We start from the raw sequence: 26,625 nt of genomic DNA on the forward strand, positions 1-26,625 counted from the left end.
ATAAGTTACCCGAAGCTGCGGTCATGTGTACGTCCGTGGAATCATTTATTGATTATATCCAGAAAATTGACTTTTCTGTTTATTGTCTCCTGTGTTTATTAAATATTCGAATGAGAGAACACTTCTGTGTTTTTGTTGTATTTTGTTTGTTGGCTACACGTTTGCATTGTAGACACTCCTGCAAGGGACCCTGAAGGTCCTGCGGTATGTTTAAATAAATTGTAGTGTGGTAATCTTCGTCTTCATAGCCACTGCCATGCATCGCGTGCTGGCGCGCTCGAGGACGAAGAAGTTGGTCGTTGTCTGTGGGAATCGCTACGCCTTACGCCCCGTGGCGAGTTCATCCCGAGCAGATCGCTACATCTGCGTCAACTGAATAAACACACTTCTACAATTGGTGCAGGTGCTGCTGGGTACGTTCCTGTCCACCTTGGAACTAAGAAGCCACACATTACCCTCTGCTTCCAGCATGCCGGACGACACTGCCTCGACATTGTCGCCCCTCCCAACCACCGTGCTGTGTTCTGGAGCTCTACGGCAGCGTGATCCGTGCCTCTTCAGTGGCACAGCCGACCAAGACGTCGACGACTGGTTGTCGGCATATGAGCACGTCAGTAGTTACAACAGATGGGACGACGCTACCAAGCTAAGTAACGTAATCTATCTGACTGACGTGGCGAACCTCTGGTTTCGCAACCATGAGGTAGACCTCCCATCTTGGTCTGCATTTAAAAAGAATTATGCGGAAGTGTTCGGCCGCCCTGCAGTTCGCAAGCTCCGGGCAGAACAACGCTTGCGTGAGCGCACTCACCATGCCGAAGAGTCGTTCACCAGTTATGTAGAAGACATCGTGAACCTGTGCAAGCGCATCGATCCGCTAATGTCCGAAGCGGATAAGATCGAAAACATCATGAAAGGCACCTCTGACGACGCGTTCCAGATGCTCTGGGTGAAAAATCCTGCCACGGTCAGTGACGTTATCAAACTTTGCCAGAGCTACGACGTGCTTCGTAAGAAGCGCGCTTCTACCTGGCGGTCCGGTTTTACAGACGGCGCCATCTCTACACTGGCGCTGGGCGGTTCTACCCCATCAGAGGACAGCCCTTTGCATCAACAAATCAAAGCCTTCGTTCGAGAAGAGGTCGCCAGCCAGCTATCACTGGTCCCTCAGTTACAGGATACAGGCCGTCTTGCTCCTGACACGGCTCCGTCTTTGGCCCCTACCATACAGCCTGCCGTGCAAGATCACATCGCTGATGTCCTTCCGCCCAGCTCCATGCTCCCGCCCAGCCCTGTGCTGCCGCCCAGCCCCGTGCCGGCGCAAGTAACGGCACCACTTACTTACGCCCAAGTTGCGGCCAGGCCGCTAATGCCATCAGCATCTCTTTCCTACCAGGCCGCTCCTTCCAACCTTCCTTCGCCTTTGCCTGGGTCTGCATTCCATGTCCCTATTCGAAGGGTACGCCAACGCACTACGAACTCGGCGTACTGCGGATAACCGGCCAATCTGCTACTCTTGCGGGCTGCCGGGCCATGTCGCACGCCTTTGCCGCCAACGCCTTCCACTTTCTCGACCTGACCTCTGGAACTACTCCTACAATACATACCAGCCCTTGCCGAGAACTCCGCCCGGTTCCGACATTGTATCTCGTGACAATCAAACGTATACAACTCACCGATCATCGTCCCCTCGTCGCCGTTCCCCGTCCCCTCTTCTCCGACGTTGTACCGGCGCTGTTGAGGGAAACTAACAGTCGCAGTTCCCGGGGCAAGAACTGCGCTTGGTTCGAACTTTTTAAGTCCTCCGTGTTCTCTCGCTAACGTAATACAAGTGTTTGTCGACGGCTTCGCAGTTCTCGCTCTTGTCGACACGGGTGCTGCCATATCCGTCATCAGTGAAGCTCTTTGCCGTCGTCTTCGTAAGGTGACCACCGCGCTTTCCGACTTCTCGCTTCGCACCGCCTCATCACAGCGCATTCATCCCTCAGCGGCATGCACGGCCCGTGTTCTCATCGAAGACGTCTTATAGACCATCGAGTTCATTGTACTGTCTCACTGCTCACACGACATCATCCTGGTCTACGACTTCCTTTCCACTTATCGTGCCGTTATTGACTACGCCCGCGCGGAAGTTTCCTTTTTACCTCTTTGTGATACCGTCTTGTGTGACGTCCCTACCCAGTCTGCAAAACTCCTTGTCGCCAATGACACAGATATTCCTCCCTTTTCTGCCGCCCTCGTTCCACTCTCCTGTGAGAGCGCTACTGCTTCAACTGTCTTCTTCCCACCTTCCGACGCCGCTTCACGCCATCCCTGCCTCCTGCTTCCACTTGCTATTCTCAAGTTCGAAGATGGCCTTAGTGCAATGTACGTCTCAAATTCATTTTCGTGCCCGTCCGTTCTGCTACGCGGCGAGTGTCTCGGTCGTATTGAAGAACTTGATCCCGCGCTTGTAAATACTCTTCCTGCCACGCCTACTTCATTAGACGTTAATGTTCTCAGCTCTTACGATATAGCGACCGCTTCGACACCACCTGATGTTCTTCAACAAGCTATTGACGCAGATCTTCCACCCGCACAACGCGATCAACTCGCTGCTCTCCTACAGAACTTCACTTCTGCCTTCGACCTTCCTCACACTGCTCTGGGTCGCACATCTGTCGTTACGCACACAATCGACACTGGTACAAACGCACCTTTATGACAGCGTCCTTATCGCGTGTCGGCCTCTGAGCGCCAAGTCATTGCTGACAACGTGGATGGCATGCTTCGCCGGGGCGTCATACAGCCATCTAACAGTCCATGGGCTTCCGGTTGTTTTGGTCACCAAGAAAGATGGTTCCATCCGGATTTGCGTCGATTACCGTAGGCTTAACAAAATCACGCGCAAAGATGTCTATCCTCTGCCGCGAATCGATGACGCCTTAGACTGTTTACAGGGAGCCAAGCATTTCTCCTCTTTGGATTTGCGCTCTGGCTACTGGCAGGTACCGATGGCTGATGATAGCTCGAAAACTGCCTTTATAACACCGGACGGCTTATACGAGTTCAACGTTATGCCCTTTGGCCTCTGCAATCCCCCAGCTACTTTCGAGCACCTGATGGGCACTGTTTTTCGTGGACTCAAGTGGCAGACCTGTCTTTGTTACCTGGATGACATCGTAGTTTTTCTACCGACTTTTCTTCTCACCTTCTCCGCCTAAAGCATGTCCTCACATGTCTCGCCGATGCTGGGCTTCAGTTGAATTTGAAGAAGTGACACTTTGCCGCTCGAAAACTCACCATTTTAGGCCACGTAGTTTCTAAGGTTGGCATTCTTCCCGACCCCACCAAACGTCGCGCAGTTGCAGAGTTTCCGAAGCCAACCTCCCTGAAGCAGCTCCAGAACTTTATCGGCCTCTGCTCCTACTTTCGACGTTTCATCTTGAACTTCGCCTCTATCATCGCTCATCTGACCCAGCTCCTTGCCGGCAGCTCCGACCTTTCCGCCTGGTCTTCAGCCTGCGATAAAGCCTTCGACCCTTTAAGCCGCATTTGGTTTCGCCTCTCATTCTGCGCCACTTTGATCCGACTGCGCCTACGGAGATCCACACTGATGCCAGCGTTATTGGGCTTGATGCCATCCTTACCCAACGTAAGCCTGGTTACAGCGAGTGTGTTGTGGCATACGCCAACCGAAAATTGACGAAAGCAGAATCTAATTATTCAGTCACGGAAAGGGAATGTTTGGCCATTATTTGGGCCATCGGAAAATTTCGTCCCTATGTGTATGGCCAACCGTTTTACGCTGTGACCGATCACCACGCTTTGTGCTGGCTTGCCTCTCTGAAAGACCCATCCGGTCGCATTGCTCGCTGGGCTCTCAGTCTCCAGGAGTTTGACATTCATGTCATTTATCGATCAGGCCTGAAGCATACGGACGCGGATGCTCTTTCCCGCTCGCCATTGCCTAGAGATACTTCGTCTGACCATGTCAGTGCCTACGATTTGTCGACTCTTACCACTATCGACATGGCTACCGAGCAGCGGAATGGCCCCTGGATCAATGCACTTTTGGATTTTCTCTCAAGTCCTACTCCCGGTCATTCATACAAAGCGCTTGTCCGCCAAGCCCACCACTTCTCCATTCGTGACGGTCTTCTCTATTGCCGCAATTATTTGCTTGATGGACGGAAGTGGCTTCTAGTCATCCCGCGTCATCTCCGTGCCGACATTTGTGCTGCGTACCATGGTGACCCACAATGTGCTTACGGTGGCGTATTTAAAACCTACACGCGCCTACGTCTGCGATTTTACTGGCGTGGAATGCACCGCTTTGTACGACATTTCGTGCGCGCTTGCGAATCTTGTCAACGCCGAAACCGAAAAACTCCTCAGACAAGTCCCCTGTTTCGTTGCAGCCGTTACCCTGCCCTGCTCGTCCGTTTGAACGCGTTGGCATAGATCTTTATGGTCCTCTTCCTACTACTCCTGCTGGAAACCGATAGATTATCGTGGCTGTAGACCATCTTACACGCTACACTGAAACATGACCGTTACCCTCTGCCTCCGCAAAAGACGTTGCTTTGTTCCTTCTCAACAATTTGATTCTTCGCCATGGGACTCCGAAGGAACTGCTCAGTGACCGCGGACGCGTTTTCTTGTCCGAAGCTCTTGAGGCCCTACTGAAAGAATGCCGCATCATTCACCGCACCGCAACTTACCACCCTCAGACGAATGGCCTGACCGAGCGCTTCAACCGTACTCTGAGTGACATGCTGGCCATGTACGTCAACGACGCTCATTCCAACTGGGACCAGGTTCTTCCCTTCGTAAACTACGCGTACAATACTGCGATGCAGACCACCACAGGAGTCTCTCCCTTTTTTTCTTCTTTACGGGCGCGAGCCAACCTGTAAAATGGACGCGCTCTTTCCCTACTGCCCTGATGTCTCTGAATCGACTCCACTCTCGGACGCCGCCCAGTACGCAGAAGAATGCGGTCAGCTCGCCCGTTCGCTTACAATGGAAAACCAGTGGCAACAAAAACACCACCGCGACACCGGCGAGCCTTCTACATATGCACCTAACTGCCTGGTGTGCCTCTGGGTCCCTGCCACAACCACCTGCCTTTCAAGAAGCTTCTTGCTCGATATCACGGTCCATAGCGAGTTCTCCAACAAACATCTCCTGTCAACTACGTAATTGAGCCTGTTACGCCCTCCGCGGACTTGTGTCGCCATGGACGTGAAACAGTTTATGTGAACCGAATCAAGCCATACTACGATTCGTCGGTTCTTTCGGCTCCATAGGTCGCCAGGATGCCTCCTTCTCTACCCGGGGGGAAAATGTAGTGTGGTAATCTGCCACACTGTCATGCATCGCGTGCTGGCGCGCTCGAGGACGAAGAAGTTGGTCGTTGTCTGTGGGAATCGCTAAGCCTTACGCCCCCGCTGCGAGTTCATCCCGAGCAGCTGGATCCATCTGCGTCAACTGAATAAGGACACCCCTACAAAATAAATGAAATAAAAAGTTGGTCGTTGTCTGTGGGAATCACTAAGCCTTACGCCCCCGCTGCGAGTTCATCCCGAGCAGCTGGTTCCATCTGCGTCAACTGAATAAGGACACCCCTACAAAATAAATAAAATAAAAAATAACGTCTTGTATGGACAGGCGCAACACGCGGCGCTCTCAGGTTGTCGGAAATTGAAGTACGTTATTCAACCACGATTTCTGGGAACAACAAAAATTAAATTGAAGAAATGAATAATTGCATGTGCCCCTCGTACTTCAAAGCTGATATATTTTCCTAGCTCGTACTGTGCGAAGACAGTGTCCCAAAATCGTGTGGGCACAACTTTGCGACCAGTCTCGCCGATGAAATCGCTATGGTAAGAAACGAGGATACCCTTACATCGGTTTGGCTTCAATCACTAAAAGAGGCTACGATCGCCTAAGCATAAGAAAAAAAAATTGAGAGGCGAGGCGAAAAGTGCAACTGGTAATTGCCGCTATATACAAAGAGTACCCGCGGCCTAATGAAAATCGCTGGTAGACACGATATAGCAGTCCTGTTCGCAGCACATATTAAAGCAATTTTATGAACTCTGCACAAAAGCGAACTGCAGGCGAGGTCTAAGTGTTCCAAGCTACACCAACATTAGCGAAGCAGTCGAGTCGCATAATGAAGTTGACTGCACATTACTGGCATGACGTAAGAAGTACGTTTTTCAGAGAGGTAAAGGAGAGGGTATGTCTCAATACAGGATTGGGAAAACCGACAAGTTAAGGGCATATTAGTCAACCTCCCCGGAGATTGTGCTATATTGTCCCAGTTGCTAAGGCTCCAGGTCATTGTATAAAATACTCAGCCTAACTATATATTGTCGTGACGCTGGGGCTATGTCGACCCGGCCTTCACTTGGTAGCGTGCAGAGACTCGGGGTTGAAGTAGGATTGAATCTTCGAAGTTGGTGAAATATGTACAAGCAGGTTTAATGGCACTTTGAGAAACTTATTTACAAGATTATTTACACGAAAAAGAAGGGTACGTCAGCAAAATGGCAAGCGTTAAGAGTTCATAGCGAGAAGCGACTGGATGAGCCGTTTACCCAGGGCCCAGAGCGACATTTCGTGCTCTGCAGCGTCCTTAAAAAACCCCCTATGTCCAGCCCCTCTCTGAAGATGCTGACCAACCAAATCCAGGGCACGCCCCTCAGGTATCGGCATCCAATCGAACACTTCACTGCACTGATGGTCTGAAGCACTGACTGGTCCGGCATTCATTCGTTGGGCGTGATCACTTGTTGGCGGGAAAAGCTTGGGAACGGCGAGGAGAGGAGGTACATTTCTATTCTTCAGCAAAGAAACCACAAGCTGGTTCTGACAAGGGGTTTTACTTCTCAGAAACCCGAGTGCACGTGGCGCCGCATAGGGCTCCCAACATGGTCCCTTTTCGACAATTGCAAATCTTTCCTGCATTCCCGGGAAATCACTTAATGGCCGTATGAGTCATGCTCCTTTCTTGTCCTGCACGTCAGCGGACATGTCACTCTGTCGTCTCCTTTGGATAGGAGGCATTCATCACTGGAGGATAGCACTTCTCGACTGGAAGGGTGGACAAAAGAAAGAAAGCACTTCCTGCTATTTCCCGCAGGGGGACGTTTCTTTGTGTTTTTCCAGACGTTCTCTTGACAGGGTCAATTTGGCATTTGCAGGTTGTCCACAAAGCAAAACATGCTTACAAAACAGGATTCCTGGAAACAGGCTCACTTAGAGCCATTGGACCATCACCACATATTCACAAAACTTATCCATGCCCACAGGCGAACAATAGAGCGCGCAATTGCGGATGCTTGGTCGTAACAGCCTCCTCCCCCGCCAGAAGAGTCTCGGAGGGCAGCAGTCCCAGCTGCTGCATGAAGAGACGACTTAATGGTCTGCACGTGAACGCTTGAAGCTCGCTGTTGCTTGTCGCGTTGTCTTGATTGTTGTAGGCCAAATTGCTCGAGCTGTCTGAAACTCAACCACATGTCGAAGCAAGCACTCGGCTCCCGTCTGAAGAGACCAGGTCAAAAGAAAACTGCCATTGTTGTTCGAGAAAAGCCCACTCTCAAGACGTTCAGGACCCACGTATTCCTAGAAAACCAAACGTGCTGCTTTACATAGTCACACATATACAAGCGCACGAAAAAAAAAAAAAAAACCTGATTATCAATTTGGATACATGGTGAGGAACATCTCGGACCGCTTAGAAAGAGCGGCTAAGCGCGTCCGCATTCCCATTTAACTTCCCCTTTTTGTATCTTATTTCAAAATTGTACTGCTGTAAAATCAAGCTCCACCTAAGAAGGCGACTGTTCTTCGATGTCGCAGTTTGCAGCCAAGCCAGGGGACAATGGTCCGTCTCTACGGTGAATTTGGCCCCTCCAAGATAGCACTGCAATTTTTGAATGGCCCATACAATGCAAGCGCATTCTTTCTCTGACGCGCAATAAGCCCTCTCTCTAGAACTCAGTTTTCTGCTCAAGTAGAGCACGGGGTGCTCATTACCGTCGTCATCTCTCTGGCAGAGAACAGCACCTAACCCTCGATCACTGGCATCACACTGGACCGTGAATTCTCGGCCATAGTCTGGAGCTCGCAATACCGGACGGCTAATCAGCACAGCCTTCAGGTTTACGAAGGAGGCTTCCTTTTGTTCGTCCCAGACTACATTTGTCGGTTCTGTCTTGCGGAGAGCGTCGGTCAGAGGGCTAGCCAAAGATGAATAGTTAGGGATGTAGTGATTGTAGTATCCCGTCAGACCTAGGAATGCTCGAATTTCCGTCTTCGTGCTCGGCCGCGGGTAGTCTGCTACCGCAGAAATCTTAATCTCGCTGGGTTTCCTGAAACCTTGACCTACATTGTGACCCAAGTAGTCCACGGTCGCCCTTGCCAGGCAACATTTCTCGGCCTTTACGGTTAGTCCAGCTTGACGCAAAAGGCTCAGTACAGCTCTTAGATGTACCATATGGTCCGCCCATGAGTCGGAAAAAACCGCAATGTCGTCTAAATAAGGCACCGCGAATGTTTCACACCCCTTTAAAACCCTATCCATGAGTCGTGAAAAACAAAATGGAGCATTTTTGAGCCCGAAACTCATCATTGTTGGCTGGTAGCTGCCCGTCGGAGTGACGAAAGCCGCGTATCTGCTGGCGCGTTCAGTGAGCGGTACTTGCCAATATCCTCGAGTAAGGTCCAGCGTAGTCACATATGCCGCTCTACTGACCTGTTCTACTCTCTCCTCAATATTCGGAATAGGATACACTTGATCCCTGGTGAGAGAATTTAGCTTTCGGTAGTCTACCACAGGCCTAGGGTCTTTACCTGGAGCTTCTACTAAGATCATAGGCGAAGCATAATCGCTTTCCGAAGGTTTTATTACTCCCAATTCCAGCATGCGAGTTACTTCCCTATCCAGAATTTCTCTTTGCCTTGGAGAAAATCGGTAGCACCTTGATCGCACTGGCACGTCTGAAGTCAGCTCAATATCGTGCTCAGTCAAATCAGTTCTGCCTGGCCTGACCACGAAGCAGGCCTCAAACTCTGTTATTATCTCGCCCAGATCGGACAGCTGGGATTTCTTTAGTTCTCCTCTCTGCTCCGTCTTTTTGAGAAGCTCCTGAGCGTTGCTTCCTTTTCCGCTGAGGCAAATCAAGTTGTCCCCCATCTCCTCGGGAAGGTTTAACGTTAGATTTACCACGGCTTCCCTCTGCACATAAGGCTTCATAAGATTGCAATGATAAATGCGCACTTCTTTACGCCTACCGGGAATTTTCACTGCGTAGTTAGTGTCAGAAAGCTTTGCAACGACTTCAGCCGGTCCTTCCCACTGTACTTCGAGCTTATTCTGCCTTGAACTTCTCAGCAACATCACCTGGTCCCCGATACAAAATGTCCTTTGACGGGCTGTCTTATCATAGTACACCTTGGAACGAGCCTGGGCTGACTTCATGCTGGCCTCAACGAGTTCCTTAGTGTTATGTAAGCGATTCAAGAGGTTCAGAATGAATTCTACTACTGTTGGGTCTTCTCCGCGCCCCTCCCAGGCTTCGCGCACCATTCGCAAAGGTGAGCGCAGTGACCTTCCGTACACCAACTCGGCTGGGCTAAATCCAGTGGATTCGTGCGGCACTGACCGCAAAGCGAAAAGCGCTGCAGGCAGGCAGGCATCCCATTCGCGCTTGTTTTCATAGCACAGTCCCCTCAGGACTCGTTTGAGAACAGAGTGCCATCTTTCTACGCTGTTGCTCTGCGGATGATGGATCGAGCTATGCACTACCTTAATGCCGCATCGCTCGAGAAGTGAGGTGGTGAAGACACTCGTGAAAACGCTACCCTGATCACTTTGGACCTCGGAAGGGAATCCAACTCGTGCAAACACTGACAGCAGCGAATCCACTACACTCTCGGACGTCACCTCGCGCAGCGGAACAGCCTCTGGAAACTTTGTGGCTGGGCATAACATAGTGAGGATATAACGGTACCCTGACTCTGTCACAGGAAGTGGCCCAACTACATCTATTACTAACCGGTGAAACGGCTCGGTAATGATTGGTACTAACACCATCGGCGCTTTCCACTTATCTTGCGCCTTTCCAACCCGCTGGCACGTGTCGCATGACCGTACAAAATTTTCCGTGTCCTTAAAACATCCAGGCCAATAGTATTCTTGCAACAGCCTCTGCTTTGTTTTCTTTATTCCAAGGTGACATGACCACGAGCTGCCATGGGAAAGTCGCAGTAAGTCTCCGCGGTACTTTTGGGGAACAACTAATTGGTCCCGCTCTACTCCGCGCTTATCCTTGAATAAGCGATACAGCACTCCCTTTCTCATCTCGAAAGAAATATTGTTTGCTGTCTTAGTGGCGCGGTGGCGCTCCCTTATCTCCTGTATCTTGGGATCATTGGCTTGCTCTATAGCTAAGTCCTCTCGGGTTCCACTTAAAAGTCTCGTGAGATTACTAGACACTGGCGGCAAGAGGTTACTCTCAAGAACGTCCTCATTCCGCGTCTCATCAAGCTCACTTTCAAGTTGACATATCTGAGATGCCTCGCTCTCAAAGTTTTCTGACCTGCTATCTTCCACATCGACCACTGTTTTAACTGCCGTTTCTTCCGCTGTGGAATTTTCTGGTATGAGCAGTGTAGCTAGTTCTCGCGCCCTTGAACGTGTTAAGGCTTGCACAACTCTGTCTCCGAACAGGATGCCCCTCTTTCGCAGTAGCATGTCCGATTTGTTGGAGAACAAATACGGATAGCACTTAGGAAGCTTTCCTGAAACGGCAGCCTCGGTTGTTAATTCGCCGAAAGGGCCCTCGATGACCACGTTCGCGATCGGCAAGCACACACTCTGTTCCTCAACTACCTGTCGGATCCATGCACACTGTCCTGTATAGTCGGAAGGCGATACATACGCCGGATGGACAACATCCATCGTTGCGGCCGAATCGCGCAGTACCTTGCAAGGCTTCCCGTTGACTACTAGGTCATGCAGGTAGGGTTCTAAAAGCTGCATATTTTCATCGCAGTCCCTGACATACGAGAAAGCAATCTTTTCTTTCCGGCAGTTGACGGCAATGTGACCCTGCTCATTACACCTAAAGCATGTGAGCGGCTTCCTAGCCTCAAGCTTATTCTTTGTGTTCTGCACGTTGGTCACTTCCCCACTTTTCTCACTGCCGTCCTTTCTAGGGAATTTGCCTGAAGAAACCTTCATTTCTTCGTTTCCAACTCTAGCAAAGTGCCTTTCCTGACGGTTTTTCACACTGAACTTGGGATTGCGGGGCCTATCCACTGCTGGGTTGCTGAATTGTCGGCGCGAAGCATACTCCTCAATAAGTTCGGCAGCTTCAGTTGCCGACTTAATTTCGCCTCTGTCCTGTAACCAATTTCTTTCTTTTTCTGGGAGGCAGTTATAAAACTGCTCCAAAAGAATTCGCTCGACTACAGCGTCCCTATCACTGTAGGAATCTGTGCTCTTTAGCCACTCGCCCAAATTTACTCTTAAATTGTACAGGAATTCAGGGTAACTCTCGTCCCTGGACTTAGTAGCGTTCCGAAAACGTTGTCTGAACGCCTCGGCGCTAAGCCTATACTTTCTCAGAAGGCAAGCTTTGACCTTCTCGTAGTTGTCCGCGTCCTCCTTGCTTAGCCGCGCGACAACCTCCGCTGCCTCGCTGGGCAGAACCGTCAATAATCTCTGAGACCAAGTGTCTCGCTGGAAGGACAGTTTTTCGCAGGTTCGCTCAAAGTTAGCCAGATACAGACCGATATCCCCTGATATCACATATGGCTGCATGTACTTTGACATCTTGAAATCTGCCTCCTTGTTGAGACGAGGTACCGCTAGCTGGGGACAATCGCCCGACCTCTTGCTCAACTCTAGTTCTAATTTCCGGAGCTCAATTTCTTGGTCCAGCTTTTTTGCTTCTCTTTCAAGCTTCTCACGTTCGTGCTCCCTTTCCTCTTTTTCCCTCTCAAGTTCACGCTCTCTTTCCTCTTTTTCCCTCTGACGTTCGCGCTCCCTTTCCTCTTTCTGCTGTCTGAGCTGTTCCTTTTTTTGCCCGATGAGGTTCCATGCTTCACTGAGCTCCTCATCATCGGTTCCCAGATCAGTGATTGCCTTTATAATCAAGGGTTTTCGTGCCAAACCACTTGTATTAATTCCCAATTCCTCACACAATAGCAACAGTTCCGGTTTCTGCAGCTTTTGTAGGTCCATGATCGCTCCGAGTGTCGGCTACTTCCAAAACAACAGTGCAAACTACCAAACCTAAAGGCGTTTCAACACTTTTTACCAGTTCTTAAAATCTAACCCTGTTCTAGAACCTGGTCCACATCAGAAGAAAAGCCAAGCACTCACCCACACATGCGATCGATGTTCCGAGCTGCCCTCTTGGCCGATTGTTGCTCCTGCTTGTTGCTTGAGATGCCACCTCCGATCACAAGGTGTTGTGGCTTGTAGCTTCAGATCCACCTCCAATCACCAGATGTTGTGCTTGTAGATTCAGATCCCACCGCTGATCACCAGTTGTCGTGACGCTGGGGCTATGTCGACCCGGCCTTCACTTGGTAGCGTGCAGAGACTCGGGGTTGAAGTAGGATTGAATCTTCGAAGTTGGTGAAATATGTACAAGCAGGTTTAATGGCACTTTGAGAAACTTATTTACAAGATTATTTACACGAAAAAGAAGGGTACGTCAGCAAAATGGCAAGCGTTAAGAGTTCATAGCGAGAAGCGACTGGATGAGCCGTTTACCCAGGGCCCAGAGCGACATTTCGTGCTCTGCAGCGTCCTTAAAAAACCCCCTATGTCCAGCCCCTCTCTGAAGATGCTGACCAACCAAATCCAGGGCACGCCCCTCAGGTATCGGCATCCAATCGAACACTTCACTGCACTGATGGTCTGAAGCACTGACTGGTCCGGCATTCATTCGTTGGGCGTGATCACTTGTTGGCGGGAAAAGCTTGGGAACGGCGAGGAGAGGAGGTACATTTCTATTCTTCAGCAAAGAAACCACAAGCTGGTTCTGACAAGGGGTTTTACTTCTCAGAAACCCGAGTGCACGTGGCGCCGCATAGGGCTCCCAACATGGTCCCTTTTCGACAATTGCAAATCTTTCCTGCATTCCCGGGAAATCACTTAATGGCCGTATGAGTCATGCTCCTTTCTTGTCCTGCACGTCAGCGGACATGTCACTCTGTCGTCTCCTTTGGATAGGAGGCATTCATCACTGGAGGATAGCACTTCTCGACTGGAAGGGTGGACAAAAGAAAGAAAGCACTTCCTGCTATTTCCCGCAGGGGGACGTTTCTTTGTGTTTTTCCAGACGTTCTCTTGACAGGGTCAATTTGGCATTTGCAGGTTGTCCACAAAGCAAAACATGCTTACAAAACAGGATTCCTGGAAACAGGCTCACTTAGAGCCATTGGACCATCACCACATATTCACAAAACTTATCCATGCCCACAGGCGAACAATAGAGCGCGCAATTGCGGATGCTTGGTCGTAACAATATATACAAAACTTGGAAAGTAAAAATAAAATATTACCCAAGCATTCACAATTAGATATGACGAAGGCGAGAAGCACGTGAACAATATTTCCTTCTCACGATATGAAGGCGAACTTGAAATTAAATACTGATGCTGGCGCAGAACTTCTAATGAAATATGTTTCTTCCTGGTCTTCTACACTTGGCAGTGTGTTTTATTGATCTCGGAAGGATTTGAAATAAATTGATCACTTCCCTATCATTTTGTACGCTTTGTTCCCTTCACAAATCTTCATCCTCGTAGAGATTGTCTTCCTCTCAATAGAAAATTGATAATCATCGTGGCTTTGTGAAAAGTATAGTTTTCACAATACCAGATGCAATACAATTGTTTACCATATAGGTTGTGCATGGTCCAAGTTTTCGCAGACCTCTACTACGGCGTCTCTTTTAGCCCGAATCGCTTTGGGACGTTAAACCCCAAAATCAAACCAAGAAACCATTATCAGTGTACTACTCGAGGAGCTATTCTATGGGATCCTCGCGATACGCCTGCCTGCAATTCAAACCTGAGCTGCAGTTGCTGTTAGGAATTATCATTTCACAGGGTATTTCCTGTTTCTAATTGCGGGATAATTTATTTGAGGATTCACTGTTGTTTTTTTCTCACAAAAGTTTGCATACACTATAGGCAACATAACATTCCGGCATACGCGCTCTCGAACATTTAACCAGTGTTGCTACTTTACCTAATCAGTTGATAGTGTTCCGCTACCTGATCATCGAAAAGAGCACACATGTCTTGTTCAATCGTAAATTTCAGACGCCTTCGACGAGATGAACGACCGAGAGGTGAGAAATTGCAGTAGTCGCCTGACAGGTCAAAGGGAAACGTACTAACGTAACTTTCTTTTTGTTTAAAAAGAAAGCGAGTCGCAAGAAAGCTCTTGCCCAACTCGGATACCTCTTTAAACAATGGTCGCATTCTCCCACAAGGAAGCAAATAATTGAGCGTTCGTGAACCGTCCATGTTGCAAAGAAACTGGCATCAACTCTTTCTTTTTTTTTGCGCGATCTTGCCATAAGGCTAATTATAAAAACTCGTAAAAAATATTTTCCTTTAGGAACCGAAGAAGGCTCCTGCTCTTATTGTTGTCGATGAGCCATTTGGAAAAGTCCTCTTCCTTGTTGCGGTTAGTCCCACTTCCTGCAGAATCTTTATCATTGATGCCCTTGTCCCAGTCCACAGCAGGTGGCGAACATCCACTTCTGCAGCTGGTGTGGAACACTTTGGTCATGTGGTGGGTCCGATGTCTCCTTCAGATTCCAATCGGCATGTTACCGACGGGGTAACGGCCGCCCCAGATCTTATCCTTCTAAGGGAAACCTCCTCCAATCTCGTTAAGTTATGAGGGAGGGAAAAAGTACACGGGGGAATGAGAACACGTGTACTTTTCCTTAAAGAGGATGCTAAGATGGGAATTGCGGATCAGGCATCAAAACATGGCCTCGTGGGGGTTGCATCAGTGTTTGGAACTTCGTGTGGGAGGTGGTCAACTTTTTTCTGCTCAGTGTTCTGAGCATCATCTTGTGTCTAGTGTATCTGGATGCGTATCTTTGTTGTTGTTTTTTTTCATTGAGTGCGTGGATTTCCTGGGTTACACATAGTGTCTTTGTCACTTTCTTGAGTTGTTTTACGCTGGCTAAGGAGTCTATATAGCTGTCGCCTTTTGTTACGGAATATATTTTATTTATGGCCTCCATGGCATCCCGGATTGCATATAGCTCTATCACAAGCGGGTCCGGGTATTCTAATGCATATTCATTATGTATTTATTTGCGTAACTCGGTGAGACATTATACTATTTGCCGATTATCAGCGCCATTACACTTATTCCAAATGTTCCATTTTTCACTAATATACGAAGGCAGAGGACAATCTCAATCAACTTTAATTCCTTTTAACAGTTGAAAGTAATAGGATGCCTCAATCTGGGGACAGTTTCCGTTAAGTTCCAAAGATATCCACAATCCGGAATCGGAAGTAGAGGCACTATACCGTGTGTACTTGCCATTCACATGTCATGTGGTAAAAGGCGCCCTGCGTGGTCAAAGCTAAGTAAGGATAATTATGGCATCAATGAACTTGATTTCTACATATTTTAAACAGAAGAGCGAAAGGCAAATGAATAATTACACTAATATTAAACGGCTGAATTCAAAACGTCACGCTTATAACCAGCGAAAGGAGATTTTGGCTCCTTTACATAATACGTTGCCGAGTTGTCCCAACTTCAAACCAGCTGTTGACTCCAGTCAAACGTACAAAAAAAGCAAAGAGGTGCCACAAGAGACCTACGGAGCAGAAAGTCTTTACTTACTGTTGCCAAACTACTGTTTTCAATTAGCTTCATATTTTTCTTCTTCACTGTCAACTTCTTTTGTAGCATTTGACTTTACCTAAATACCCCATTCAAAATTTTCCCGCTCTCATGAAATCCTAAGAGAGTTCATAGTGATATTCTTTAGCGCGGTAACAAAACATGCTTGCCGTGAAACAATAAACTATATTATTGTTATTACTACGGCTAATGTCCAAAGGCCAAGTAAAAAAGTAAAATTAGACCTAGTCTGAAGCTTCCGCGAGCGCTCGTGCCCCGTGAAGTAAAAGAAGCAGAAGAAGCGCAAGGGCCTGAACAGTCGCGTCTTTCATAGTACGGTAAGCCTTTTGCGTTTCCTTAGGAGGTAGACAGACATTTAGTTAGAAAGAGACCGTTGCTTTCCATTCTGGGCCTTCATTGAAGGGGCATGATTGCAGAACGTGTAGAAGCACAGTCTGTCATAGTACGGTAAGCCTTTTGCGTTTCCTTAGGAGGTAGACACACATTTAGTTAGAAAGAGACCGTTGCTTTCCATTCCGGGCCTTCGTTGAAGGGGCATGATTGCAGAACGTGTAGAAGCACAGTCTGTCATAGTACGGTAAGCCTTTTGCGTTTCCTTAGGAGGTAGACAGACATTTAGTTAGAAAGAGACCGTTGCTTTCCATTCTGGGCCTTCATTGAAGGGGCATGATTGCAGAACGTGTAGAAGCACAGTCTGTCATAGTACGGTAAGCCTTTTGCGTTTCCTTAGGAGGTAGACAGACATTTAGTTAGAAAGAGACCGTTGCTTTCCATTCCGGGCCTTCATTGAAGGGGCATGATTGCAGAACGTGTAGAAGCACAGTCTATCATAGTACGGTAAGCCTTTTGCGTTTCCTTAGGAGGTAGACAGACATTTAGTTAGAAACAGACCGTTGCTTTCCATTCCGGGCCTTCGTTGAAGGGGCATGATTGCAGAACGTGTAGAAGCACAGTCTGTCATAGTACGGTAAGCCTTTTGCGTTTCCTTAGGGGTAGACAGACATTTAGTTAGAAAGAGACCGTTGCTTTCCATTCCGGGCCTTCATTGAAGGGGCATGATTGCAGAACGTGTAGAAGCACAGTCTGTCATAGTACGGTAAGCCTTTTGCATTTCCTTAGGAGGTAGACAGACATTTAGTTAGAAAGAGACCGTTGCTTTCCATTCCGGGCCTTCATTGAAGGGGCATGATTGCAGAACGTGTAGAAGCACAGTCTGTCATAGTACGGTAAGCCTTTTGTGTTTCCTTAGGAGGTAGACAGACATTTAGTTAGAAAGAGACCGTTGCTTTCCATTCCGGGCCTTCGTTGAAGGGGCATGATTGCAGAACGTGTAGAAGCACAGTCTGTCATAGTACGGTAAGCCTTTTGCGTTTCCTTAGGAGGTAGACAGACATTTAGTTAGAAAGAGACCGTTGCTTTCCATTCCGGGCCTTCATTGAAGGGGCATGATTGCAGAACGTGTAGAAGCACACATTTCTTTGAACCGAAAGATTCAGTAAGAGACTTTCTCCGTGCACATCGGTGCTCCCGAGTCCAAACAGCAGTGTCTTGACTCAGCGGTAGCTCCGACTGCAGCCCTGTGCCCCAGTGTGCTGCAACGGTAGCACTTAAAAGAGTCATTCTCGATGAGTGACTTTTCTGAAGACTTCTGCATGTCTGTGCCGGGAACTAGCGGATTGGGAAGTCTTAGCAACGTGATCCCATCCTCCATCTTCGACCATGGCCCCCAACCCTAAGTCGAGAGCCAGAACAACTCAGCCGCTTACACTAACATAGTAAAACTGCAGAGGTCTCAATAACAACAAGAAGCGGGCTGAACTCCGCCTCTACCTTGAGACCAGTGAGTTCCTCGTCGCCGCGGTTTCCCTGCAGGAACCCGGCACAGGCGTCAAGCTCACAAGCTACAATCCATTTCAACACAACCCGCAGTATACTTGTTCACAAGCAATATACTGCACAGGAGGTCGCACCCCCACAACACCACCATTCGCATACATAATGGTGTCGGTACTGCCCCTAAAGCGGTCTGATCCACCTGTAAACATAAACATTTACAGGCCTACTTAAGGACGTTACGCTTAGCGAAATTTTCACACAAGCTACGCGGGTGGCTCGAAGGGATCTCCTTCTCAGTTGTCGGAGATTTTAACGCTCCGAGCAAGCTCTGGGGGTAACCCCGAGAGGACACACGTGAGCGGAAGCTTGCGGAACTTCTTCCCATACTCGGACTCACCCTCCACACTGACCCCGCCAACCCAACAAGTGTAGGAAATTCGATTCAACGAGACACTAACCCGGATCTCACATTTACACGCAACATACGCCATGCCGACTTGCTGAACACAAAGGCAACTATCAGAGTGACCACTGTATAATCAACACAACCATATACATGCGTCCGCTGAAACGCCCACATACACAAGCTTGTATGCCGGACTGAAGAACTTTCCGCACCTCTCTGTCTATCGTAGACCCCGCTAGTCGGGATATAACACCTGGTAAAAATTACTTATGTCGGCACTGAAACAACCCGAAAAGCAGATACAGCTCACGGGAGCAAAAGCGGACGTGGACAACCACCTCCTACATCTTTTGGGAGGCCCGCCGCAGCCTCCCCAAAATATGGAAAAAAACCAACGTAACTGACGCCTCAAGAAGCGCGTCTTGAAACTCGCCCATTAGGCCGCGGAATATGTTGCTCAGCTAGCCGACACCAACTGGGTGGACAGGTTCAACAAGGCGGCGCGCCAGATGTCTGGGCGCAATACGTGGCGCCTGTTCCACGCGCTCATCGATCCAACACAAACACGCATGGAAAACCAACGCCATTTACATAAGGTCATGCACAACTTTACAGGAACGGCAACACAGCTAGAGCACTCTCAGGGACCGATACTTATGCACCATCAAGGACGCCCGGCTGGTTGCCTTCTAGTATGCAGGCAAAGAGAATACGAAGATGGACACTCCGTTCCAGCTACTCAACCTCCTGGTGGCCTTAAGCAAGATGAAGCGCACCACAGCACCCGGGCGCGACAAGGTTGCTGTCAAGGTTTCGGCCAACCTTCCCGACGCAGCCTATGCCGTGCTTCTCAAATACATCAATAGTATTTGGGATGGAGACGCTCCTCTCCCTCTCGATTGGAAGTCAGCTCTCGTGACCTTCATCCCGAAGGCCGGGAAATCTATTGATGTGGAGAACCTTCGCCTCATCTCTCTCACTATTCTAATGCTCTAACGTCTTGTGTCGGCAAGCTAATGTAGACAATGGTGAGTGACAGTCTCTCCGAATTTCTCGAAACACGTCACATTTTCGCGGACACCATGTTCGGTTGTCACCCTCAAACATCAGCACAGGATATACCCCTTCAGCTCCACCATGACATCTTAGATACTTTAGAATGTCCCCATAATGACAAGGTGGTCTTGGCCTTGTATCTTAAAAGCGCGTTCGACAATGTAAAGCACGAAGTAACCCTCGACCCTCTCAGTCAGACCAACTGTGGCCACAAAACATTCAATTTAATGAGAATTCCTTACAGATCACCAAGCCTACATACGCATATAAGATGCGGAACACGAGCCATACACCATCGGCTCGAGGGGAACAGCTCAAGGCGCGGTTTTGTCTCCCCTCCTCTTCAATTTGGCCAGGCTTCACCTTCCCTCCAAATTGGCTTCTGTTCCCGGGATATATCACCACTTTACGCGGATGATATCACTGTCTCGGCCACGCAAGGTAACTTGGGTCACATCGAGTCCTGCCTGCAAGCAGCGGCGACCGTAGTCGATGACTACGCGACCTGCTGTAGACTCCGGTGTGCCCCAGCTAAATCTGAATTTGTGCACATACGCCCTCCCCTCTAGACACAACTCAGATTCGCATCAGTCTCCCCTCGGGACCGATCCAGGAGGCCAAAGAGATCCGCGTGCTTAGCTACTTCATACACCATCAATGCAAGGCCAACACCACGCTAGCCAAACTTCGCACGATGGGAGACCAGCTGGGTCGTATGGTCCTCCGGGTCTCCAACAAGCGGGGCGCATTACGAAGCAAGGATGCACTGCGGCTTGCCCACGCTTTCTTTACGAGCAGACTCCTCTACTCGAACCCCTACTTGTACTTGCGCAAACACTATGAATACCAACTGGAGGCCATCCACCGGAAAGTCATCAAACGGGCTCTCGACCATCCGGTCAGCGCGTCTAACCAGAAACGTCTGGCCCTTGGCGTGGTGAACGCCTTCCGGGAGCTTCGAGAAGCCCACTTACTCAACCAATACACGCGCCTTACACAGACCACGTCCGGTCGCCGCCTCTTGGACCAGCTACACATCACACACGGATACCACATTGAGAAAAGAGTGAGAGTGCCAGAACCCTGGAGACGTGCTCTCCGGGTCCGACGCCTTCCCCGCAACGTGTCCAATGAAGACCATGGCGGTCGTCGCCAGGCGCGCTCGGAAGCGCTGGAGCGATACTATGGTCACCAATAACGCGTGTATTACGTGGACATTGCCGGTCCACACCACGGGGGGGGGGGGGGGGGGGGTATACGACTGCATTCGTACACACCACGAACACAGTTAACGGGATGACTTTCAAAGCCTTCAGCACAACACACGCGCAGGAGAATGCCATCGCTCTGGCTCTCTGTATTCCCAAGTCAAAACACATCACCGACTCGCGAGGGGCCTGTCGGAACTATAGGCTGGGGTGGGCTGCCCTGCTAGCCCGGCGTATACTGCAATCTAGTTGCCGATACAAAGACCCAACTCTGCATAACCTTATTTGGGAGCCCGGTCACCAGTGTCTCAAGGGAAACGAACAGGCCCATCAGGCCGCCCACGCACTCTCTCCCCGGGCTATCTCCCTGTCCTTGGAAGCCTATTCCCAAACAGACAATCTGGCCCTTACATTCAAACACATCACCGATTACTACAAGGAGGAGCACAGGCGCTACCTGGCACCTTGTAAGGGACTGGATCGCGCTGACGAGAGACTCCTCATCAAAATTTTCACCAATACTGTACTGTGCCCGGCGGTGCTTAGACATTTCAACACATCCTTTGATAGTGCGTGCCAGTAATATGGGGATTTGGCTGACACCTTTCACGTAGTCTGGGCATGCCAATGAAACCCATCTATTCCCCCCAACCCCAATCCAACCAGAGAAGACTGGGAGGCGGCCCTGCTCGGCTGTCATGACCTTAAGGCTCAAAAGGCCTTGGTTCAACGGACGCGGGCGGCGTTGTTTGCCAATGGGGCCCCGGAATAGGAGCGCCACCTAGTGTTGTGAGGGGAGGAGGCCAATAAGTCTCTAACCTAAACACCTCTCTAACTATTTAATGGTTAATAAATGTTTTAACCACCACCACCACCGACTACATCTGCTATTGCTGCACTGCTATCCTCATTAATTTTCCTACTGAAAAGTATGCGAGGCTTTCGAAGTACTCCAGGCTTTCGAGGCTTTTGAAAAGTATTCGAGACGCGCCATACCATTTTACTTCTCATTTTCTCATTAAGCATATATGCAGATCAAGTTGGAGGCTTATTTTAAGATACGGATTCGAAACGCGACATGTGTACCTCCAACTTATACTGTGCAATGAATTTTGGCTCTTTTCCAAGCCCAACGCCAGTCTCGCACTGCTAAACCGTATAAAGCAAGACCATGAAAAAGAGTGTTTTCGCATGTCCTACTCGGTTTGAATGAAATTAAGGCCCAGCTAATTTTACGGTAGCTAGCGTGCAGCACGCAAGGGGTCTTGGAGTGCACATGCGAGTGTACTGTGACCCTTGCTTCTAGAGCTTAATAACACATCTCTGCTAATTTAAGGGTGCTTCGTTTCATACTTTTGTCATGCCCATTAGGCGCAGGTATGTTCGGTTGTACTCTCAAGCGGACAGCCATGCTGGGAAGCTTGCACTGACTAGCCATCATATCGGGTTTTCAAAACGTCTGTTAGTACAAATCGTGCTCCACAGACTAGAAGTTACGCCAATAGTGTATGCTTCTCGGGAACGTTAAAACTGCGGACAGATCGATTCAGTCGGATTTCATATGTATCACAAGCAAATTTTAAAGAGGAAAAAAATAATTGTAAAACTACACACAGGCCTTTCGCTACCTTTTAGAAGTTTCCGAAAGGCTGATCGGCATCAGTCTTGCACTTTAGCGGAAGTAACTCAGCAGCGCTATGTGTTAAAGCATCCTTAAAAGTCAGAACATGCGAGAAATAGCATTGCCCAATCCAACAAGCTCAGGTTTTTGTGTTATGCAAGATATATTGTCGATACATATATATATGTGTATATCTGTTTTGGACCTTCTGCTGGTTCACAACGGAACGCAGTAAACGCTTGTGTCATTCTCACATTCTTTTCTGGTCTTGTGGGAGACGGTAAAGCAGGGATCCAATTTTGTGCACTGAAAATCATATGCGGAAGTTCCCACACACGTACTTAAAGTAGGAGCTTTGCCATCTCCACACACAAATGCACACCCGGTGCGTCCGTTCGTAGATTAATTGCTTAGCGGGTCGATCAGACTAGCGATCGCATCACGATACAGAGATCCCTTTAATACATGACGGTCTGAGAACGATGACTGACTAAAAACTGTCCACCTATCGAAATTCACTGCTGGATACCACAAACTCACGGGACCAATAACCATATCATTCTCACGTACGAATGATTGGCACCGAAAAAGAGTAGAAAGAGAGGACGGAGATTGGTGCACAGAAAACTGACAAGGGTCGAGAGGGGCCTCAGTTTGCAAGCCAAGCCAGCATTTCGACAAGAGGCCCAGACGAAACAAATCCTCCTGTGGAAACTTTGGCTTCGCTTGCAAACGGAGGCTCCCCCTCGACCGTTGTTCGGTTGTCTTTCACGCTGGCCCCCGTATTTATGGCTGACCCAAAGATGTACGAGTTCGAATGTTATGACAACCGAGCGTATAGACCAACACCGTGTTTACAAACAAAGGGAGCGCTCGCGGCGCCGCAGCCGACTGGGGGTGAAAAGTAGGGTTAGCGCCCATAGGAATACATGAAACCGAAAGATTTCAAAGCCGTTTTATCTTTTTTCTCGGGGCATCTATGATGTCGTTATTCGACGCAGAGCAAACATGAACACCCTAAAACAGACAGCGAAAATATAAAATCTCATTAGTGAGGTGAAGTATTTTTAAAACACCGCGAAACGTATGGGGGTGCTAGTTGGGAGGGCGACCCATAGAAACACATGTAAACAGAACTTACCGGAACATTTTTCTAATTTCGCAGAGCATCAGAAGTGGTGGCCGATCGTTAAATGTTGACCAGCGCTTTGAAAACGTGTGTGATAAAGTATGATGCGTCATTACGGAGGCAGTCTACTTTTAAAACTCCCAGAATAACCTGTGTTATGAATCCAGACACCGCCAATGCTTACAATCTGATATGCTGCCGCATAAGGTAAATAAGCTTGATAATACTGTCGCTCCAGTGATACGTCCTAGACAGAAGTAAATTTAAAAAGCAGTTGTCAAACACCATACAACAACATGGACCGAACGATATTCGCGCATTGCAGCAGACGACAGCGCAGCCGGAAATACTCACCGCGGCCGCCTCCAGCTCCGAAGCGTCTGCTAGCGACAGCGCCGGTGGTGCATGGTCGTCTGCAACTGTGCCCGGTCAGTTTATCGTGCTGTGAATGGTCCCGCCAGTCGTTAGACTTGCATTACTTGCAAGAGAATGCAGTGTGTCATGCAACATGACGTCGGGGCGTCGTACAAGACGTTCACCAAAAATGAGAAGGGTTCAACGCTGCTGAACCGAGCAAAATGTTGCGGTAAGTTGTGTTTACATGTGTTTCTATGGGATCGCCCTCTCAAGTCGCACCCTCATACGTTTCGCGGTGTTTTAAAAATACTTCGCCTCGGTAATGAGATTTCACACTTCCACGATCTGTTCCAGGGCGTTCATGGTTGCTCTGTATCGAATAAAGACATCTCAGATGCCTTGTAAAATGAAAAAACTGCTGTGGAATATTTGGCTTCCGTTATTCCTATGGACGCTAAGCCTACTTTTCACCCCCAGTCGGTCCGCGCTGGCGATAGAAGCGCCACCGCATCGTGCTTACGTCACGAATCGGTGTTGGTCTATACTCGAATCCATGCACCGTTAATTTACCCGCCAGTTCAAAATCTTAACAGCGTGAGGATGCGCGTAGCATTGTATAGAGCACGCTGTTTAACTTAGTTTCAATATTAATTCCGGATGTGCCACTTCTGCGAATTTTACATCAAACCTAGCATGGCCATCTTCATATGGGTGCAAATGTAGGAACCGCGTCGTGTTTCAATTGCAGGAGGCATGGAGGTACTGGAGAAGCCACCTGAGCGTGAAAAGTGGGCCAACAAGCTCGAGTTCGTTCTCTCGTGTGTCGGACTCTCCATTGGCCTGGGGAACATCTGGAGGTTCCCCTACCTCACTTACGAAAACGGAGGGGGTATGTTGACCGCCACTTAAACTCATAGAGGAAGGATTTAAACATCCTTTAATAAAATTCACTGGTGTAAAAAACTAAAAGCAGCCTCTGCAGTGGCTTAGACCAGATAAACGTTTGTTCTTGAATGAAAGTTACAGAATATATAGTCTCATCCTGATAAGGAATATGCAACTAAAATTGCAGCCGGGATAATGTCGATCAATTGTTTGAAATGCATTGTTGCTGACAGAGGAGTCCTTTCAACGAATAACCTAGAATTATTGGCTTCCACGCTTGCAATTTGACCACAGAGAGAGTCCTGACAGAATTGCTAATTTGCCGATTTTCCTGCGCCAGCTACGAGGGAATACCAGTGCGCAAGTCAGCGGTAAAATCTGCTGTGAACCTTGGTCTTGATATACCTCACAGGACATTTCTATGACCATATGCTTCATCAATGACGCATCGATGCCTGTTATATGCAAAAATGTTGTACTCAATAAGTTGCTTTTTACGCCGAATTACTCAACACTGCTGTTTAGACCATATCTTTCCTTTGGTTCCATCTGGCGGCTTCGTGCTAAACTAAACCACACATTAAATGTTAGACCTGTTGTCCCAGCTGAAGTATATACCCTTTCGAAAAAGACGGAGTGTCCTTTTGAAAATTGGTAATGACTAATTACCGAGATTCTTAATCATTGGCTTCAAGAAGAAAGGAGAAATTCAGAAGTGCGATTCAGAGAAATAGCTGATTGAAATATTTCCATCAGGTTACCGCTGCATAAACTCGGTTTTTAAGACGGGTCTGAAAACTAACTCGGATAATAAAAAAGGTCCTTCGCAGGCAAAAACAATGCTAAGTCAGCGTCCTAAGCAGCATTTTAGAGAACGAAATACGTATTTAAACCCGGTAGGGCTTCGGGCATGAGGCGAGAGAGCCATGCGCCTTCTGCTGATAACCTGGTAGCTTCCATATAATTGGTGGCAAGTAAAAGTGCCAAGCATGGCAGCTTTGGACAAATATTTCAGTTATCTCATTTTCAATACCATGTAACAGTTCTAGGTTTACCGCTCGTTCTTTACACCTGCAAAAAAAGAGGTAGCGAAATATTATTTGCAAATTATTCATTATTGCTAAAATTTAATGATTTCATTAAAATGGTATTTATTTCATAATTTACTTTAACTGGACTGCAACACCCCATCCCTTTTAAAAACTAAGTTACCATACCTGAGGAGCCAAGTATATATACACGATAAGGAAACACGCCTTCCTGTGTACTACCGAACTGCCAAGAGATATTTGAAGGGAAATTTCGGTGAAGTTGCAGGCTTCACATTGTGAGATTACACTTACAGAGGTAAAGAGGCAGAAAGTAGCATGCTATTTCGCATTGCAAGTCTAGTACTCCTTGCGCACTACAATAGTTACGCTCAACCTAAAACTTTGCTGTTCTTAATGTTATACGTTGAAACGATGCACCTATTACGAATGGTAGCTCCTTTTATTTGCCTCTTAACATGCGCGTGATTTTACCTGTATTTACTTCATGAACTACAGACACACACGGTACCTGATAATGAATGCTTACACGTGCTTTTTGTGACGGACATCAACAGAATACTTTGGCAAACAGTCATTCACACGTGTGTGACCTGAACACAGTGAACCAAAAACTAAAGCCGCAGCGAGATGTATCACTATAGGCATCAATAAATAATTGCTGTCATCAGCGCAGGCTCGTGCTAGCTAGTTTTCTGCGTGATGCACTGGTTCCAGAGAAACTGTCAATAATTGTCTTACTCTAGACTCCGAACTGGGGCTTGCAAAATATTTTGAATGAATAAATAACCTGGCATAGCATTGTCATTTCGGCATAGCGCTACACAAAACGTTACTTTCGCTTGCTCCTGCTGGCCCAAGGCAATGTTAATGAGTCTGGCTTCAATCATTAAAGACAGCTGATTTTAGGTGTGGCAGCCCTACATTAAGCAATTTATTCTGTCATGTGAGAAAGAAAGGTCGGGGGAGGTGGAGATTTCTTTGTCCTCGCTGCCATTGTGAGCTAAAAATTAAGGACATGTCTCTGGCAGGCGATCAATGGCAGATGATGAGTACTGGTTGGTTGTGTGATGTCACGAGGCCTCCGCCATGACCTAATAGGCTGCAGATTCCAACTCGCATAGATTCTTTGAGATGGGATGGCGAGACGCTAAGTGAA

The 26,625-nt window shown here is 48.3% G+C and overlaps 1 protein-coding gene across 1 annotated transcript in view; it reads left to right on the forward strand.

The window, feature by feature from the left end:
* Positions 1 to 26,625, forward strand: part of LOC146178069 (sodium- and chloride-dependent glycine transporter 2-like) — a 107,818-nt gene that overhangs the window by 23,891 nt on the left and 57,302 nt on the right. The window contains exon 2 of the mRNA XM_084579624.1: positions 24,281 to 24,421. Within this exon, the coding sequence (XP_084435750.1) occupies positions 24,286 to 24,421 (136 nt within the window). The 5' untranslated portion in view covers positions 24,281 to 24,285. The remainder of the gene's footprint in view (positions 1 to 24,280; positions 24,422 to 26,625) is intronic.

Source organism: Amblyomma maculatum, chromosome 9 (genome assembly GCF_055883805.1).
Source record: "Amblyomma maculatum isolate TAMU_Amacu chromosome 9, ASM5588380v1, whole genome shotgun sequence".
NCBI classification, from domain to species: Eukaryota; Metazoa; Arthropoda; class Arachnida; order Ixodida; family Ixodidae; genus Amblyomma; species Amblyomma maculatum.